This window comes from Mobula hypostoma, chromosome 4, assembly GCF_963921235.1.
Source record: "Mobula hypostoma chromosome 4, sMobHyp1.1, whole genome shotgun sequence".
Taxonomy (NCBI): domain Eukaryota; kingdom Metazoa; phylum Chordata; class Chondrichthyes; order Myliobatiformes; family Myliobatidae; genus Mobula; species Mobula hypostoma.
The window spans coordinates 127,043,427-127,060,924 of record NC_086100.1 but is presented as its reverse complement, the minus strand read 5'-3'; the positions used below and the strand labels follow the sequence as shown (position 1 = coordinate 127,060,924).

Below are 17,498 nucleotides of genomic sequence, written 5' to 3'. Positions count from 1 at the left end.
CTTATGTCCAGTCTATTCTGCAATTTAGTTTTCGTTGCATTCATTGCAGAGATATGTTGGAAATGGAAGCAACGTTTTCATTGCTTTCGTGGCTATCTCAGGATATTTAGCCTTGACTTTGATCCAGAATGCCGGCAGAGATGTTATGTCAAACATACTTTTCAGCCTGCTGTCATTTGCAAGTTCATGGAGTTGATCTCCTACCCGCGCTGACATGAATGACGTGTGGGTAATGACCTCGCGTGCATTCAAGCTCAACAGTGGGCGTGACAGGGAACGAGGAAAGGTGCAGCTGACTCATATCGCCAAATCATATCGTTTCCTTGCGGCCCGGTAGCTCCTGCTTTGCGGCCCGCTGTTTGGGGACCGCTGCCTTAACCACTTGGCCACGTGCCCACAAAGTACATATAATATCACCATATACAACCCTGAGATTCGTTTTCCGGTGGGCATCCTCTGTAAGTTGAAGAGCCATAGTAGAATCAGTGAAACACTGACACACCCAACAGGGTGGATTAACCATCAATGTGCAAAAGACACCAAACTGTGCAAACACAAAAGAGAAAAGAAATAATAGTAATAATTAGTTAAGCAATAAATACTGAGAACATGAGATGAAGAGTCTTTGAAAGTGAATCCATAGGTTGTAGAAATAGTTAAGTGATAGGGCAAATGAAGTTGAGTGAAGTTATCCCCACTGGTACAAGAGCCTGATGGCTCAGACAGTTGTATTATACATGCATACTTTGACAATAAAATGTCCCTTTGATCCTTTGAGGGGTAATAATTGTTCCTGAACCTAGTGATAAGACATCAAGCAGAATTAGGCCATCTGGCCCATCGAATCTGCTCCACCATTCAATCATGATTCTTTTTTTCTATCTCCTCCTCTACTCCAGTTCCCGGTCTTCTCTCCATAACCTTTGATGCCATGTCCAATCAAGAACCTTTCAATCTCTGCCTGAAATACACCCAACAACCTGGCCTCCACAGTTGCATGTGGCAACAAATTCCATAAATTCACCACCCTTTGGCTAAAGAAATTTCTCCCTATCTCTGTTTTGAAAGGGCACCCCTCTCCTTTCCACATCTACTCCGCCTAGGCCTTTCAACATCCAAAAGGTTTCAATGAGATCTCCCCTCATCTTTCCCAATTCCAGCAAGTACTGACCCAGAGCCATCAAACTTTCCTCGTATGATAACTCTTTCATTCCTGGAATCATCCTTGTGAACCTCCCTTGGACCCTCTCCAATGCCAGCACACCTTTCCTAAGATAAGGGTTCCAAAACTGTTCACAATACTCAAGATGAGACCTTGATTAGGCTCTGGTGTGATCCAGAAATCAAACAGAATATCTTAAAACAAAGGACAATAAATAAAATAAAGTGGAACGTAGCTTTAAAAGAATTGAACTGTATTCTAAAATTGGGAGCTCACTATCAATAGAACTGGGTACTTTTTGCTGTTAAAATACAATGAGATCAGTTGTCTCTATTACAACACCCAGAATGTTTCAACTAAGAACGTTCTTCAGTACTTAGCAAGTTAGTTTTGAAAACTTAGAGGGCCATAGTCAAGACCTGAAAGCGGTTCTGGTCCTTAAGGTGTCAAACTTTCTTCTTTCAGTAGGAACAGTAAACCTTTGACTTTAAGGAGGGTTGCTAGATGCTATGAATGGTAAGAAAAGTCAGAAACGAGTCAACATGCTCCAGTGAGGATGCAATAACTCAAATGCAGACTGCACTTGTTTAGACAAGCTGAAATACGCAAGCTGAAGGTTACATGACATTCATCAAATGGATATTGTTGCCAGATGGAAATGGCCAAGTGCTCGAGAATTTGTTTATTTCACAGAATCCTTCCTATTAACCCAAAAAGATTATTGATTTCTACTAACTTTCATGGATCTGTGTTTGAAAATGTGTTCCTGTATTTTACTATAGCAAAGGGAACTTTTTTTTTTAAAGTGACAAATTAAATAAAACTGTTTATTGCCATGAAGATGTATGTGGTAAGTGAATATTCACTAATGGAGACCTACATTACAGCAGTTTAACTTAAAAGCTGAAAATTATTTTGAAAGTTACCTGACCAGCTGCAACTTGCCTAATGCCACAACAGGTCTACAGGTGATGCAATCTCACTGGCTCTCCTCTCAGCCTTGGTTCACCTGGACAATTATACTTGCGTCAGGCTGCTGTTTACTGATTACAGGTCAGAATTCAACACCATCATACCCTCAGTACGAATCAGCAAGCTCCAAAACCTGGGCCTCTGTACCTCTGCAATTGGATCCTTGACTTCCTCATCAGGAAACCACAGTCTGTGCAGATCAGAAATAACATCTCCTCCTTGCTGATGGTCAACACTGGTGCATGTCAAGGTTGCGTGCTTAGCCACACTGCTCTACTCTCTCTACACCCACGACTATGTGGCCAGGCTATCTATAAATATGGCACTGAGACAACTATTGATGGCGGAATTTCAGATTGTGATGTGGAGGCGTACAGGAGTGAGACAGATCAGCCGGCTGAGTGGTGTTGCTGCAACGTCTCTGCACTCAACATCAGAAGGACCAAGGATTGATTGTGGACTTCAGGAAGGGGAAGTCGAGGGAACACACAACAGTCCTTATCAAGGGATCAGCAGTTTCAAGTTCTTAGGTGTCACCATTGCTGAGGATCCACCCTGAGCCCAGCATATCGACGCAATTCCAAAGAAGGCACAACAGAGGCTATATTTCATCCAGAATTTGAGGAGACTTGATCTGTCACCAAAGACTGGCAAATTTCTACAGATGCACCGTGGAGAGCATTCTAACTGGTTGCACCATCGTCCGTCTGGAGGGGCCACCGCACAGGATCAGAAAAAGCTGAAGGAAGTTGCAAATTCAACCAGCTCCTCAGTACTGAAGGCATCTTCGAAAGGTGATGCCTCAGAAAGCAATATCCGTCATTAAGGACCCCCACCAGCCAGGACATGGCCTCTTCACTTTGCCAACCTTAAGGAGGTGGTACAGGGACACTCAATGCTTTAGAAACAGCTTCTTCCCCTCCACCATGAGATTTCTGAATGGACAATGAACCCATAATTACCCCAGTTTATTTCTTGTCTTTTGCTCTCATTATTTAAATTTACACACACATACACACACACACACACACAGTATCTACTGTGCAAAAGTCTTAGGCACATATGTATAGCTCAGGTGCCTAAGATTTTGGCACATTACTGTAATTTTATGTATTGCCCCATACCGCTGCCACAAAAAAATCATGACACATGTGAGTGATGATATACTAGGTCACTTTTGTGGACTGACAGTAGGAAGGGGGCAGGGAGAGGGAAATCATGGTTGGGAAAAGGTGAAAGGAGAGGGTTTAAGACACTTGCACAGTACAGTATATATTTTTTCTTATTGTAATTTATAGTTTTTAAAATAGTGTATTGCAATGTACTGCTGCCACAAAACAACGTATTTCATGACATGTGCCAGTGATACTAAACCTGATTCTGATTCGTGACACAGGAGAGCAAGCCTTGCGATCCCAGAATCACAGCAGGTTGAAAGGTTGTCGGTGTCACTCATGTTACAGTTCCCGGGAAGTGTTAGATAGCCCAGGCAAGCGATCTTCTATCCAGCCTTTAGCATGCGGACTTTCCTCAGATATCGGTGGTGCAAGGTGGAGAGACACTGAGTATCTGCTGACTGGCCAGATGGAAAGATAAGTGGAAACATCTCGGAAGGGAAGGTTGTCTATCAACACTAAAGGACTTTGATGAGGACTACAACAGGGGAGTATACTTCATTGGTCCAGTACAGGTGCCTGTTGAAGTATTAAGTGCACTGTCTGGTTTGTCTGTCAGAATGTAAGTGGGGGCACAGAAAGTGAGGTGTCCATCCCCAGTTTTTCACGTGACTTCAGAGCTGCACTGTTTCCAGTCTGCAAGTGATGTGGACCTTTCTGCCAAGAGGTGCAGAGGAGTAGAGCAGCTAATGGAACTAGTGGAACAGAATCCCGTTCAGGTAGGGGTCATCCAGTCTCAATGGAGGATCTAGCTACACCAAGCAGAGGACTGTTTTGTTTTCTCCCAGATCGGAAACATGGCAACCATTGGAACTTGCTTACTGAGAACAAACTATCGCCATTTAGAATGTAATCAAATATGTTGATACAAGTCTGGAGATTTGATGGCATCAGTGGAATCTGGGTCAGAAAGCGCATAGTCGATTAAATCTTCTTTAATCTACTGTCATTGTGGAGCATGAAAGTGCTGTAATTTCTCAGGATGTCAGTATTCCTCCTTTCCCTGTTGGTTTGCAGGCAATCTGCTGACCTGTGTTACACTGCCAGCTATAGGAAGATACCACAGTCTCAGCCAGGTTTTCCAGGTGCTGCTCCTGATGATCGCAAAGCAGCTAACTTGGAGGCTGCAGCCACCCACCAGCTGAACCGCAACAGTGGGTGGTGAGCACCGGGTAGGACCGCCGGCTTAGCAAGGCCAACTGGAAGCCATTCAAAGAAAACAGCTGAGTCTTTAGTTAATATTTATGTTTAAATATTAAATTTCCCATCATCTTGTATTGCAATGTACTGCTGCCACAAAAACGATACATTTCACAACTTATGCCAGTGAAATTAAAGGTAATTGATTCTTAATGGTTTGGCATTAATATTAATTAATTTTTTTTTTACTTAAACTATTCCAGTGCCAGGAGGCAGAAAATGACATGGTGGCAAGGAAGACCACCCCTCCTCTAAATGACCAGGTGCTGTGTCTTACCGTGGCCGATGTGAGGAGAACCCTGTGCAGGGTCAACCCACGGAAGGCTACTGGACCAGACAATATTCCTGGCAGAGTGCTTAGAGGATGTGCAGACCAGCTAGCAGATATTCTCACTGACATCTTCAACATCTCCCTGACAGTGCCGTCATTCCAATGTGCTTCAAGGCCGCCACCATCGTCTCCGTGCCGAAGAAGTCTTCAGTGTCCTGCCTCAACAACTACCGTCCCGTTGCTCTCACATCCATCATCATGAAGTGTTTCGAGAGGCTCGTCATGAGGCACATCAAGACCCTGCTGCCCCCCTCACTGGACCCCCTGCAGTTTGCATACCGTCCCAAACGTTCAACAGACGACGCCATTGCCATCACCCTCCACCTGGCCCTAACCCACCTGGACAAAAAAGACACGTACGTTCAAATGCTGTTCATAGACTTCAGTTCAGCATTCAACACAATCATTCCTCAGAAACTGATTGGAAAGCTGAGCCTACTGGGCCTGAACGCCTCCCTCTGCAACTGGATCCTAGATTTCCTGACTGGGAGACCTCAGTCAGTCCGGATTGGAAGCAGCATCTGAGCATGGGGGCCTCCCAGGTCTGTGTGCTCAGTCCACTGCTGTTCACTCTGCTGACCCACGACTGTGCTGCAACACACAGCTCGAACCACATTATCGCCAATAACACGACCGTGGTGGGTCTCATCAGCAAGAACGATGAGTCAGCATACAGAGAGGAGGTGCAGCGGCTAACGGACTGGTGCAGAGCCAACAACCTGTCTCTGAATGTGAACAAAACAAAAGAGATGGTTGTTGACTTCAGGAGGACACGGAATGACCACTCTCCGCTGAACATTGACGACTCCTCCGTAGAGATCATTAAGAGCACCAAATTTCCTGGTGTTCACCTGGCGGAGAATCTCACCTGGTCCCTCAACACCAGCTCCATAGCAAAGAAAGCCCAGCAGTGTCTTGACTTTCTGCGAAGGCTGAGAAAAGTCCATCTCCCACTCCCCATCCCCACCACATTCTACAGAGGTTGTATCGAGAGCATCCTGAGCAGCTGCATCACTGCCTGGTTCGGAAATCGCACCATCTCGGATCGCAAGACCCTGCAGCGGATAGTGAGGTCAGCTGAGAAGATCATTGGGGCCTCTCTTCCCGCCATTACAGACATTTACACCACACGCTGCATCCGTAAAGCAAACAGCATTATGAAGGACCCCACGCATCCCTCATACAAACTCTTCTCCCTCCTGCCATCTGGTAAAAGGCACTGAAACATTCGGGCTCTCACGACCAGACTATGTAACAGTTTCTTCCCCCAAGCCATCAGACTCCTCAATACCCAGAGCCTGGACTGATACCAACCTACTGCCCTCTACTGTGCCTATTGTCTTGCTTATTATTTATTGTAATACCTGCACTGTTTTGTGCACTTTATGCAGTCCTGGGTAGGTCTGTAGTCTAGTGTAGTTTTTGTGTTGTTTCATGTAGCACCATGGTCCCAAAAAACATTGTCTCGTTTTTACAATGTTCTGTACCAGCAGTTGTGGTCGAAATGACAATAAAAAGTGACTTGACTTGAGAAGGATAGGTGGTGGATGGTTGCAGATGCTTCTACAAGATGGAGCAACTCGTAACGTCACCAAGGATTTTCAAATTTCTATCGATGTAGAGTGGAGAGCATTCTGACTGGCTGCATCACTGCCTGATACGGAGGCTCCGATGCTCAAAATCGCAAGAGGCTGCAGAGGGTTGGAAGCTGAGCCATCTCCATCATGGCCACCTTAAAGAGGTGGTTCTTCAAGACGACAGCTCCCAAAATCAAGCACATTGACCTTCCAGGATATGGCTTCTTCATGTTACTACCATCAGGGAGGAGGTACCAGAGCCTGAAGACCCATACTCAGTGATTCACGACAACTTCTACTGCTCCATCATCGGATTTCTGAATGGTCCATTACTACTTAATTATTCCATTTTTTGTGCTATTTATTTAATAACTTATAGTGATTTCGTGTCTTTGTACTGTCCTGCTGCTACAAAACAATAAATTTGATGTAATAAAAGACTGATAAATCTGATTCTGTGTGACATTGAGAAGAAAGAGGCCCTTCAGCCAATCTAGTCCATGCCAAACCATTTGAACTATCTACTCCCATCGACCTGCACCCAGACCATAGCCTTCCACACCCCTGCCATCCACATACCCATCCAAACTTCTCCTAAAATGTTGAAATCGAGCTCACATGTCCCACTTGCGCTGACAGCTCATTCCCACACTCTCGTGACCTTTTATCACTCATTTGTTGAATGTGATTGAATGCAGGCACCCAGCGGATAGAACCCATTGTTTAAATGTGTGCTCTCCAGCAAGGAAGCACAAAGGTTGCGAGATGAGCTTGACCTATGTGCAAGAAGTAATCAGTGCAAGGAAGCTGAACTATTGCCATGATTGGTTTCCTGAGCTTGTGGTAGTTCCTCCTTATTTCTATCAGTAGAAAATTCCCTGCTACTATTTAGAGGAAGCTCAGGCTGAATTTGTTGAAAGTCAGGCCTGGACAATAGTTGTTTGGGTATTGCAAAATGAAGGGATTTTGAAGTCCAGATGAGCAGCTGTAATTCTTGGAAACAACTGAAGTCTTTGGAAATGGCAGTAAATTTTATTTGCTGGTATTACATTGAACTTGTGACTTACGGCCTGGTTAGAGGTTAAATGCTGATTTTGCTCATTGTTCAGCTGACAAAATTTCTTCATTGGTCTGGTGTTCAAGCAGTTATGAAATAATAACATGGATTCTGGCAACTAACTATCAAAAAGTTGTGAACTCAGCTGCAAGGATGGGTGAGTTACCAATTTCTTCATCAGCACTTTCTGCTGGCCCAAGTTTTGTCCACTGGGTTTGTATATTCCTTTCTGCAAATTACTCCACAGCCCAAAATAGATTTCCCAAAGATACGAATTGGCATAAGTCTCATACCTTGCGTGTCCTTTAAAATAAAAGTAAGAGCTTACTCTGAACTCAGTGCTATACATGCAGAAGGGGTGTCTGAAACACCACAAGTGCAGAATGTCATTCTCTGACCATTGAGAAGCCTGCTCAGATGCCCAAACGATAGTTAAGTCTCTGTTCAAGAGGAAGCAAGCAACAAAACTTTTTCTTTGCTTAGTGAACAGAGACATCTGCTAGAGCTGACAGTTACGTATGGTGCAAATCAGCCAACACTGCCTGGACACTGGTAATTTCAGGGTAACAGTGTCTTTGGCCTAGATGGCTAAACAGTCAAGGCTCAGGTGAATGGCTTCTGTGAAAAGTTTTATTCTACAATATACATGGGACATGGGTGTTTGTTACGCCACCCGAGCCATGAATTGATCTCCTGGAGAGAATTCAAGTTCAGTTGGCTCATTTGTACATCAAACTGCCTCTTTTTGATACCAGAGAAAGGACATTAGCATAGAAGTTGCTGTCAGAATAAGTACATTAAATGGTTGTGGATGAAAACCTCCAACATGACCTAGATTCACTGGTAAACTGGAAACTAAAATAGGCAGTCACTAACTTTTGACTTGTATGAAAAAATGATCAATTTCCAGAACTGAAATAAGCAAGTGTTTAAAAATATCCAGGCATCCCATATAATGCAAATAGAACTTCTTGGCCCCAAATTTCCTGAAGAAAACAAGCCACTGCACTTGCTTCCATCCCCACACTTGATCGCAGTTACTTGGAGCAAATCTTTAAGTAGCAATTTGGTTACTGAAGCCAGCTCCCACCTGTCCCTGAGGCCCTGGGATGTGCTGAGCTTTCTGGTCAAAAATCCCACAGATATACCTTGACAAGCAGACAAGCCATGCCTTCCAGCTTAATTATGCAGAGCACCTTCATTGCAGTCAGCAAGAAAAAAATTTCTAATACAAAATTAGATCAAAGCATACAATTGTGTTTTGTTTCAAAGACTGCTCTTTGTTCTGAATTCTAAATCTCGCTGAGTGAAGATCTGCTTGTTGTACCTGATAGAGTGAGCGTACGCTGGGCTGAAAGACCATATTGGTGTTGAGCAAGAATGAACGGAGGAGAGGTTGTGGATAGCAAGCCAATTGTGCAACAATCCCGGTCAGCAGCAAGTTGACGTGTAATTCATTTTCCATCATGTTCTCCATCTTAGATAATAAAACACTGACGAATGGTCCTGTAAACAGAAAGTCAAAGTGAGTCAGAGCACATCCTGCTAATGCCCATGTTAACTTCTTGACTGTCAAGAACATACAGCTATCAGCTATTAGCCTCTGAAGCCCATCTCACAATTCAAGAAGATCATGGCTGATCTTTGACTCAATTCCCATTTACCAGGCCTTCCCCCATTTTCACTTATATCGTTGGTTATCAATCCCAGGATTAAAATTATTAATCTTGTATTAATTGTTGTTTGCAGAGGAGAGTTCCAAACTTTCATCGCCCTTTGCATTTATCACTTCCAAACTTTGCTCCTGAAAGTTGTGACTACACCCCATGATTCTACATTACAGAATCAAGATGATTTCTCCCTCTACCTTGTTTGATTCCCCTCAGTATCTTAAATTTCAACCAAATAGTACGTCAGCTTCTAAGTTCCACAGAATAAGTCCTATTTTGTATGATACAAAATCAAAATATTGCAGATGTAATATAGGAATCTGAAGTAAAGACAAAAACAGATGGAAAACGCAACATCTGTGAGTAAAGCAAGGTGAGCATTCCAGGGTTATCAGAACTCTACTCCATCTAAACTCTGACAAAGGGACATTGATCTGAAGATCTGTTTCCCTCTGCATATATTCTACTTTTATTCCTAGTTTGTGTGATCCCTCTTTGGAATTTAACTACTGTAGTCCAAGGATCCTTCTGGTGTATCTGCATTGCATTCACTCACTCCTAGCGAATTTACTCCAGAAATACAAGTGTTCTAGATAAGACTGATTCCAAACATGTTCTAGATGAGACTGATTCCAAGCATGCTCTAGACAAGTCTGATTCCAAGCATGCTCCAGATAAGACTGATATTTATTCTGTGTATTCCAGTCATCCAGATATAAATAAAACAACATTTTCAGTTGGCTTTCTTATTTTCTGTACTTATTCACACCATTTGATGATGTGTGCACAGAATCCCATCTCCCCAAGATTTTCACCATTTAGAAAGTACTTGTTTTGATCCTTTTACGATCCAAAGAGGATGCCCTCATATTTGCCATTGATTTTATCCTTGTTTTATTGATTAATGTCTTTGTAATACATTTTCCCTACACCATTTACGATTCTGACTATTCAGCTCAGTTTTAGTTTCTAAACTGTTCCCACCATTGGCTTAACCTGTTCATACTTTTGTCTACAATTGTAATTTATAACAATTTTATGCCTTTGTGTTGTACTTCCATGTCATGTAAGTCAGTGATAATAAACTGGATTCTGATTCACTTTGAGAGAACTCCACAAAGCCAACAGGTTCTGGGTACAGGATACAGTGAACAGTGTATTTAAACACCAGATCCCAATCATGTGCTGCAAATAATTTAATTGTGCTCAGCACCGAGGAATCATGTTAGGAGCTTTAAGAACAAAGTAATAATGTCCCCACATCATGAGGTTCAACCACTTCTGATTGCTGTGAGATACTTACTGAATGTCATTTCAAACCTCAGTATTTCCTACTGATAATAACAACGCTTCCCTTTTAAGAGCTGATCAGGTTTTACTTGAGATGACGTATTTAAGATTTTAGTTCTGTGGTGTATCCTGCTTCCAAATTCACAATGAAGATTCAATTCTTACATGAAAAGGAAAACTTTTCCTTTCACAGAAAGGGATATTAATGTGCTCATACATGACCTATCAGGATGGAGACAGCAATGCTGTGTGCCAAGAGGCAGCGCACCTACCAAAGTTCAAAGTAAATTTACTATCAAAGTACATATATATCACCATATACAACCCTGAGATTCATTTTCTTGCAGGCCTTCACAGTAAATAGAAGAAACACAATAGAATTAATGAAAGACCTTACCCAAAAGGAAAGACAAAATCCAATGTGCAAAAAACAAACTGTCCAAATGCAAAAAGAATCACTGGGTAAATGAATAGATAGATAAATAGGCAGACAGATAGATAGATAGATAGATAGATAAATAAATAAGCATTAAATATCAAGAACCTGAGATGAAAAATCCTTGAAAGTGAGTCCATAGGTTGCGCATGATGGTAGCAGGGAGAAGAGAGCATGTTGTGGGTGGTGGGGGTCCTGACGATGGATGCTGCTTTCCTGTGACAGTGCTCCATGTAGATGTACTCAATGGTAGGAATGGACTGGGCTCCATCCAGTACATTCTGCAGAATTTTCCATTCAAGGGCATTGGTGTTTCCCGGCCAGGCCATGATGCAACCAGTCATTATACTCTCCAACACCCACCAAGAGAAGTTTGTCAAAGTTTTAGATGTCATGCCAAATTTTTGCAAACTTCTGAAAAAAAAGTAGAGGAGCTGCTGTGCTTTCTTCGTAATGGGATTTATGTGCTGGACCCCAGGACAGATACTTAGAAATGATAACACCAAGGAATTAAAAGTTGCTGACCCTCTCCACCTCTGATCCCCCAATGAGGACTGGCTCATGGACCTTTGGTTTCCTCCTCCTGAAGTCAATAATCAACTCCTTGGTGTTGCTGACATTGAGTGAGGGGTTGTTGTTAAGTCACCACTCAGCCAGATTTTCAATCGCCCTCCGATATGCTGACTGGTCACCACCTTTGACTTGGGCAATGACAGTGGTGTCTTCAGCACACTTGGATATGGCATTGGAGCTGTGCTTAGATCTGTGCTGAAGGTGATTGTAGAGGAGAACTTGTTGCCATTCTGAACTGACTGGCGTCTGCAAGTGAGGAAACCGAGGATCCAATTGCACAAGGAGGTACTGAGGCCAAGGCCTTGAAGCTTACTGATTAGTTTTGAGGGGATAATGGTACTGAATGCCCAGCATTATTCGATAAAGAGCAGACTGAAGTATGCATCTTCACTGTCCAGATCTTCCAGGATTGAGTGACGAGCCAATGAAACGACTTCTCCCATTGACCTGTTGTGATGGTAGGCAAACTGGAGTGGACCTAAGCCACTTCTCAGGAAGGAGTTGATACATTTCATCAAAGCACTTCTCAAAGCACTTCATCAATGTGGATGCAACTGCTTCTGGACAATAATCATTGAGACAGGTTACCTTGTTCTTCTTAGGCACCTAATATAATTGAAGCCTGCTTGAAGCAAGTGGGTACCTCAAACTGCCAAAGTTGAGTGTTCAAAGATACTGATCATCAGCACGGGTCTTCAGTACTTGGCCAGGTCCGCCGTCTGGGCCGGATGCTTTCCGTGGATTCACCCTCCCAAAGCAGCTCTCATGTCGGCCTTGGAGACTGAAATCACTGCTTCATCGGCGGCTGTGGGAGTTCGTGAAGGTTCACCCATGCTTTGATGGTCAAGGTGAACATGAAAGGGCACTGAGCTCAACTGGGAGTGAACCCTTGCTGTCACCTACAGAATGTCGCTTGGTTTCACTTTGTAGGAGGTGATAGCGTTCAAGTCTTGCCATAGCTGTCGAGCATCCCTCAGACAACCACAAAAGAGGCCTGGCAGGGTATCCCATAAACTTCCTCCAGGGTGAGGAAGCCGGAACAGTTTCATGCCCTCCTGCGAGATGCCAAGGTGAGTTCAAGCACTAAAATATAGCTCTCTTACAGAAAGTCTTGAGCAGAAAGATACATCCAAGCTATTCCTGACCCCATTCTCCGATTCCCTCCCCACCACTGGCAGTTCGCCTCATCAACCCCCACATAGAGGGCAAGCCTCAAGATGGAAGAGAAGGGAAAGTCTTTCATAGCCTCAACTTAGGTTAAAGTAACAGGTTGGGGGGGCGGGGAGAAGATCATCTCAAGTGCAGCACCTGATAAGGCCACTTGCGACAACTGTTCTTGGTGGCAGAGGGGTCACCAAAGCTCAAACCATCTCACACCGCCAAACTCACTAACGATGCCGCTCAGTCATCTACATGTTCATTAGCACATGTGCTGCTGTGATACTAAAGGGAAATTGGGGCACAACTTCAGTGTGCTTCGCTCTTCAGCTTGATCTCACCAGGGTACGGGAGGCAGCCCTCTGACCCTCACCCCACCCCTCAGGTCACAGAGCTGGAGAAGCAGGAGGGATGAAGGTAATTACTGCGGCTGACAAGCCACAGGACCACATCAGAGGCTGGCACTGAATGGCATGAACAAATTAGTCTAGAGCCTGGTGACAAGGAGACAGCAGGAATGAGGGGGCTGCAGAAGGAGTGTGTAAAGAATCGGGTGCAGACATGCATCTGAACTCCCTGAGGACACGCAGAGGAGTTAAGGGTCTGCCCCCACTGCTGGGGGTGTGATGCACAATAAGATGTCTTTTAAGAGTCTCTTAGATAGGCACATGGAACTTAGAAAAATAGAGGGCTATGTGTTAGGGAAAATCTAGGCAGTTACTAGAGTAGGTTACATGGTCGGCACAACATTGAGGGCTGAAGGGCCTGTGATGTGCCATTCGGGTTGCCAACTGTCCAGTATTAGCCAGGACATCTCGTATATTGGGCTAAATTGGTTTGTCCCACACGGGACTGCCCTTGTCCCATATTTCCCCCGCTAAGGTAGAGTATTCCGATGAAACTGTTCGTAAGCCGAAATGGCGTAAAGCGAAGAAGCAATTACCATTAATTTATATGGGGAAAAATTTTTGAGTGTTTCCAGACCCAAAAAATAACCAAATCATACCAAATAACACACAAAACCTAAAATAACACTAACATATAGTAAAAGCAGAATCAGGAAGATTAAGCCAAAACCGATTTGTAGAAAAAAATTGGCACGTACACGTATGCACACACAGGTGCCCGCGCAAGGCTTCATGGTCATGGTAGTCTTTCTCGGGGTAAACACAAGTGTCCCGTATTTGACTGCTACTTTTGTCCCTTATTTGGGAGTGAGAACGTTGGCAACCCTATGTGCCGTAGATTGTCTATGTTCTATGTGCCAGACCAAACTGAGGAGATGCCATGGTACGTGGAGCAGTCCCTCTTCAAGCCCTCCCAGGTGGTTGGGTAGAACCAGGAGAAGGTGACCTCCATTGTGGGAGGGCAGCACACTACTGTAAATGCAACGACTCGGTGACTTTCCCTTGGTTTAGGTGACTGCCTCATAGGAGAGCCAGCTATAAATGCACTGGATCAAGCTGGGTGTGCGGTGGGGACAGTTCTTTTATAAATAAATTCTCCAAGAAGCCCCAGAAGATGGCAGCTAAACCACAGCCACAGAATAGTCTAGGCCGTCAAACCCAACTTCCAGGCAGCCAAAAAGAGACAACTAACAACGTGCTTAATGCAAAAAGCCAATGCCATAATTTTCTCCATTTTTGTATTATCTGATTTCACTTTGTTCTCAATGAATTTCAACAGGCAAGTAAAGCTGTGCCCAACAGCATAAGCAGTAGCACTGCGGCCTCACGGCTCGAGTGACCTGCTTCAGTGCTACCTGTGCAGTGTAAACTCACATACGTGCCCTGTAACCACGTGTTTCCCCACATCCCAAAGGTGTACAGGTTAGTACGTCAATTGTCACTATAAATTCCTCCCAAAAATTTACAGTCTGGGGGTAGAGAAAGGAATAAGTAAAATAGAAAGGGTTTAGTATAAAATGGGCAGCGTACAATCAGACAGGGCCAAACGGCCTCTTCTGTTTCTACGTGATCAAGAATGAGAGTCAGTAATACAGCTTGACAACGGGTCCTCTGGTCCAACTCATCCACACTGACCAAGATTTAAACCTGAACTACTCCCACTGTCTGCACATGGATAAATAGCCCTCTAAACCTTTTCTATCCAGGTACCTGGTCTAAATATCTTTTAAATGTTGCTACTGTATCCATCCCTGCATTTTCCTCTGGCAGCTGTTTCTATATATCCTCCAGTTTCCCCTCAGTCCCTTGGCCAAAGTAGAGAAGTTCAAGATCTCTGGGTGGAGATTTCAAGCAGAATACCACAATTCACCTCCATGTGTAAGAGCACTGAACATCTTTGTACGAAAGGCAATGTGTGCCTTCTCTAGTGGTCCGACTGGTCTTGTGGCATTGTACAACAAAAAATCACTGACACGTATCCAGCAGCCAAAAAAACTAAGTGCAGATTGAAAAGCAAAACAATGTGAATTATGTAAATCTAAAAAATAAAGAAAATGCTGGAAGTACTCAGCAAGTTAGGGAGCTTCTACAGAAAGAGAAACAGAATTAACATTTTAGGTCGATGACCTTTTAATCAGAATATAACAGGTCATCAACATGGAATGTTGAAAGTTTTTTTTTGATATAGATGCTGCCAGAGCTAATGAGTCTGTTTCAGAATCAGATTCACAATTAGGTTTAATATCACTGGGGGCATAGGTGGTGAAATTTGTTGTTCTCTGGCTCACTGTGCATCTGAAATGACCTCTCCCTAATGCTGGCTGCTAGATCTATGACACCCCAATTCAGATACTCATTTCAGTAAGTCGACATACCTGTGAATGGAGCTCCATGTATCCTAGCTGGATTATTGGAAAACATTAAGTGAACTTTTGGACCAAATGGAAAAGTTAGGTTGTCAGAATGTGGGGCCACAGTGAACTTCTCAAAATCATCTTCGTCTTCTGTAGGAGTGCTGGGTTCAGAAGAGTTTTGGTTCGATGCACTTAATTCATTCGGATTGTAATTTAGTTTTGCAAGAAGGTCCTGGTACTGGGAAAGGAAGTCTTCAGTCTCCATACTCAGCGTGTGCTGGTTCAAGTCTTTGGACTCGGTGCTCAGTGTAGCTTCCTGGTTCTGATCGCCATGGTCAGGTGCCAGTCCAGAATGCTCCATTTCTGTGCCCTGCTCACCACGGGCACTCACAGCGTTTTGTTTCTCAGAAACTGCACTCCTCGAGGTGCTGTGTATTGTCCGATTCACCGGCCCGTTACTCAGCTGTGCCTTCTGATCTGTGCTCCTACCACCAGATGGTGTCTTTACCTTTTTGGCGTTACTTTCAACATTATCCTGAGCATCCTTTTCGGCACAAAGTCTATAAACCATGACATCGTCGTGAAAATCCGATTCCTCAATGTAGGACCCTCTGATAAGCATTAGTGCACTTTTCTTCATCTCCTGAATGTGCTTGGGAGGGTCTGCTGGTGGTGCATCGATTGCAGTTCCTTGCTTAATAAGTGAATAAGGTTGTAGAGATCCTTCATCCGAACTAGGAGACATCCCAGTATCGTAGCTGTCATCCCATTCCAGCTCCGGCTGCATCCTTTCCCTGATGGAAATGGCTTTTGACCTGGTCCTCCTGACGGCAGCATTGTGCTGGCTTTTAGCCAACACCTTGTTGCTGAATTTGCTGGTGCCCTCTGTCAACGCAGGAGAAAAATGTTCAGGATCTGGATTTTCACCATCGTAAGGTGCAGACCACACCTTACACTTCCTCACACAGGCAGTAATGTTAACCCGAGCCTCCCACAGGTAATGCAGGTAACTGACGTCCAGTGGTTTTCGGAGTCTGTCCCAATCCCCAGGGATTTCTGCGCATGCTACCACTCCTTCAGAGCCTGAGACAAGATAAAACCAAAGTTAATATTACCACATAGAAACATAGAAAATAGGTGCAGGAGTAGGCCATTCGGCCCTTCGAGCCTGCACCACCATTCAGTATGATCATGGCTGATCATCCAACTCAGAACCCTGTACCTGCCTTCTCTCCATACCCCCTGATCCCTTTAGCCACAAGGGCCATATCTACTTCCCTCTTAAATATAGCCAATGAACTGGCCTCAACTGTTTCCTGTGGCAGAGAATTCCACAGATTCACCACTCTCTGTGTGAAGAAGTTTTTCCTCATCTCGGTCCTAAAAGGCTTCCCCTTTATCCTTAAACTGTGACCCCTCGTTCTGGACTTTCCCAACATCAGGAACAATCTTCCTGCATCTAGCCTGTCCAATCCCTTTAGAATTTTATATGTTTCAATAAGATCCCCCCTCAATCTTCTAAATTCCAACGAGTATAAGCCTAGTCGATCCAGTCTTTCATCATATGAAAGTCCTGCCATCCCAGGAATCAATCTGGTGACCCTTATTTGTACTCCCTCTATGGGAAGAATGTCTTTCCTCAGATTAGATTCAAAAGATTCAAAAAACCTTATTGTCATTCTAACCGTACATCAGCTCTGCAGGGCAGAATGAGACACCGTTTCCCAGGAGCAGTGCAATCATAACATAACAAACGCAACACTAAATAATAAACATAACAATAAATAGTAAAACACAACAGCCACGTGTCAGTTAAAACCAAGTTAAAAGTGTCCAAAGCAGAGTCAGGTAGAGCAGCTATTTAGCAGTCTGACTGCCTGTGGGAGGAAGCTGTTTAATAGCCTTGTGGTTTTAGTTTTGATGCTCCTGTAACATTTGCCTGATGGCAGATGAACAAACAGTTCATGGAGAGGGTGTGAGGGGTCTTTAATGATGTACCGTGTCTTCTGGAGGCATCAACTCTGAAAGAGAGGACCAAAACTGCATACAATACTCCAGGTGTGGTCTCACCAAGGCCTTGTACAACTGCAGGAGTACCTCCCTGCTCCTGTACTCGAATCCTCTTGCTATGAATGC

At 44.0% G+C, this 17,498-nt stretch overlaps 1 protein-coding gene across 6 annotated transcripts in view; it reads right to left on the bottom strand.

Annotated features, from left to right (window-relative positions):
* The window catches only part of fhip1aa (FHF complex subunit HOOK interacting protein 1Aa), a 140,920-nt gene that overhangs the window by 16,113 nt on the left and 107,309 nt on the right, over positions 1 to 17,498 (bottom strand). For all 6 annotated transcript variants that reach the window (XM_063046469.1, XM_063046470.1, XM_063046467.1 and 3 more), the window contains 2 exons: positions 15,384 to 16,445; positions 8,802 to 8,980 (listed from right to left, as the gene is read on the bottom strand). In XM_063046469.1, the coding sequence (XP_062902539.1) occupies positions 8,802 to 8,980; positions 15,384 to 16,445 (1,241 nt within the window). The remainder of the gene's footprint in view (positions 1 to 8,801; positions 8,981 to 15,383; positions 16,446 to 17,498) is intronic.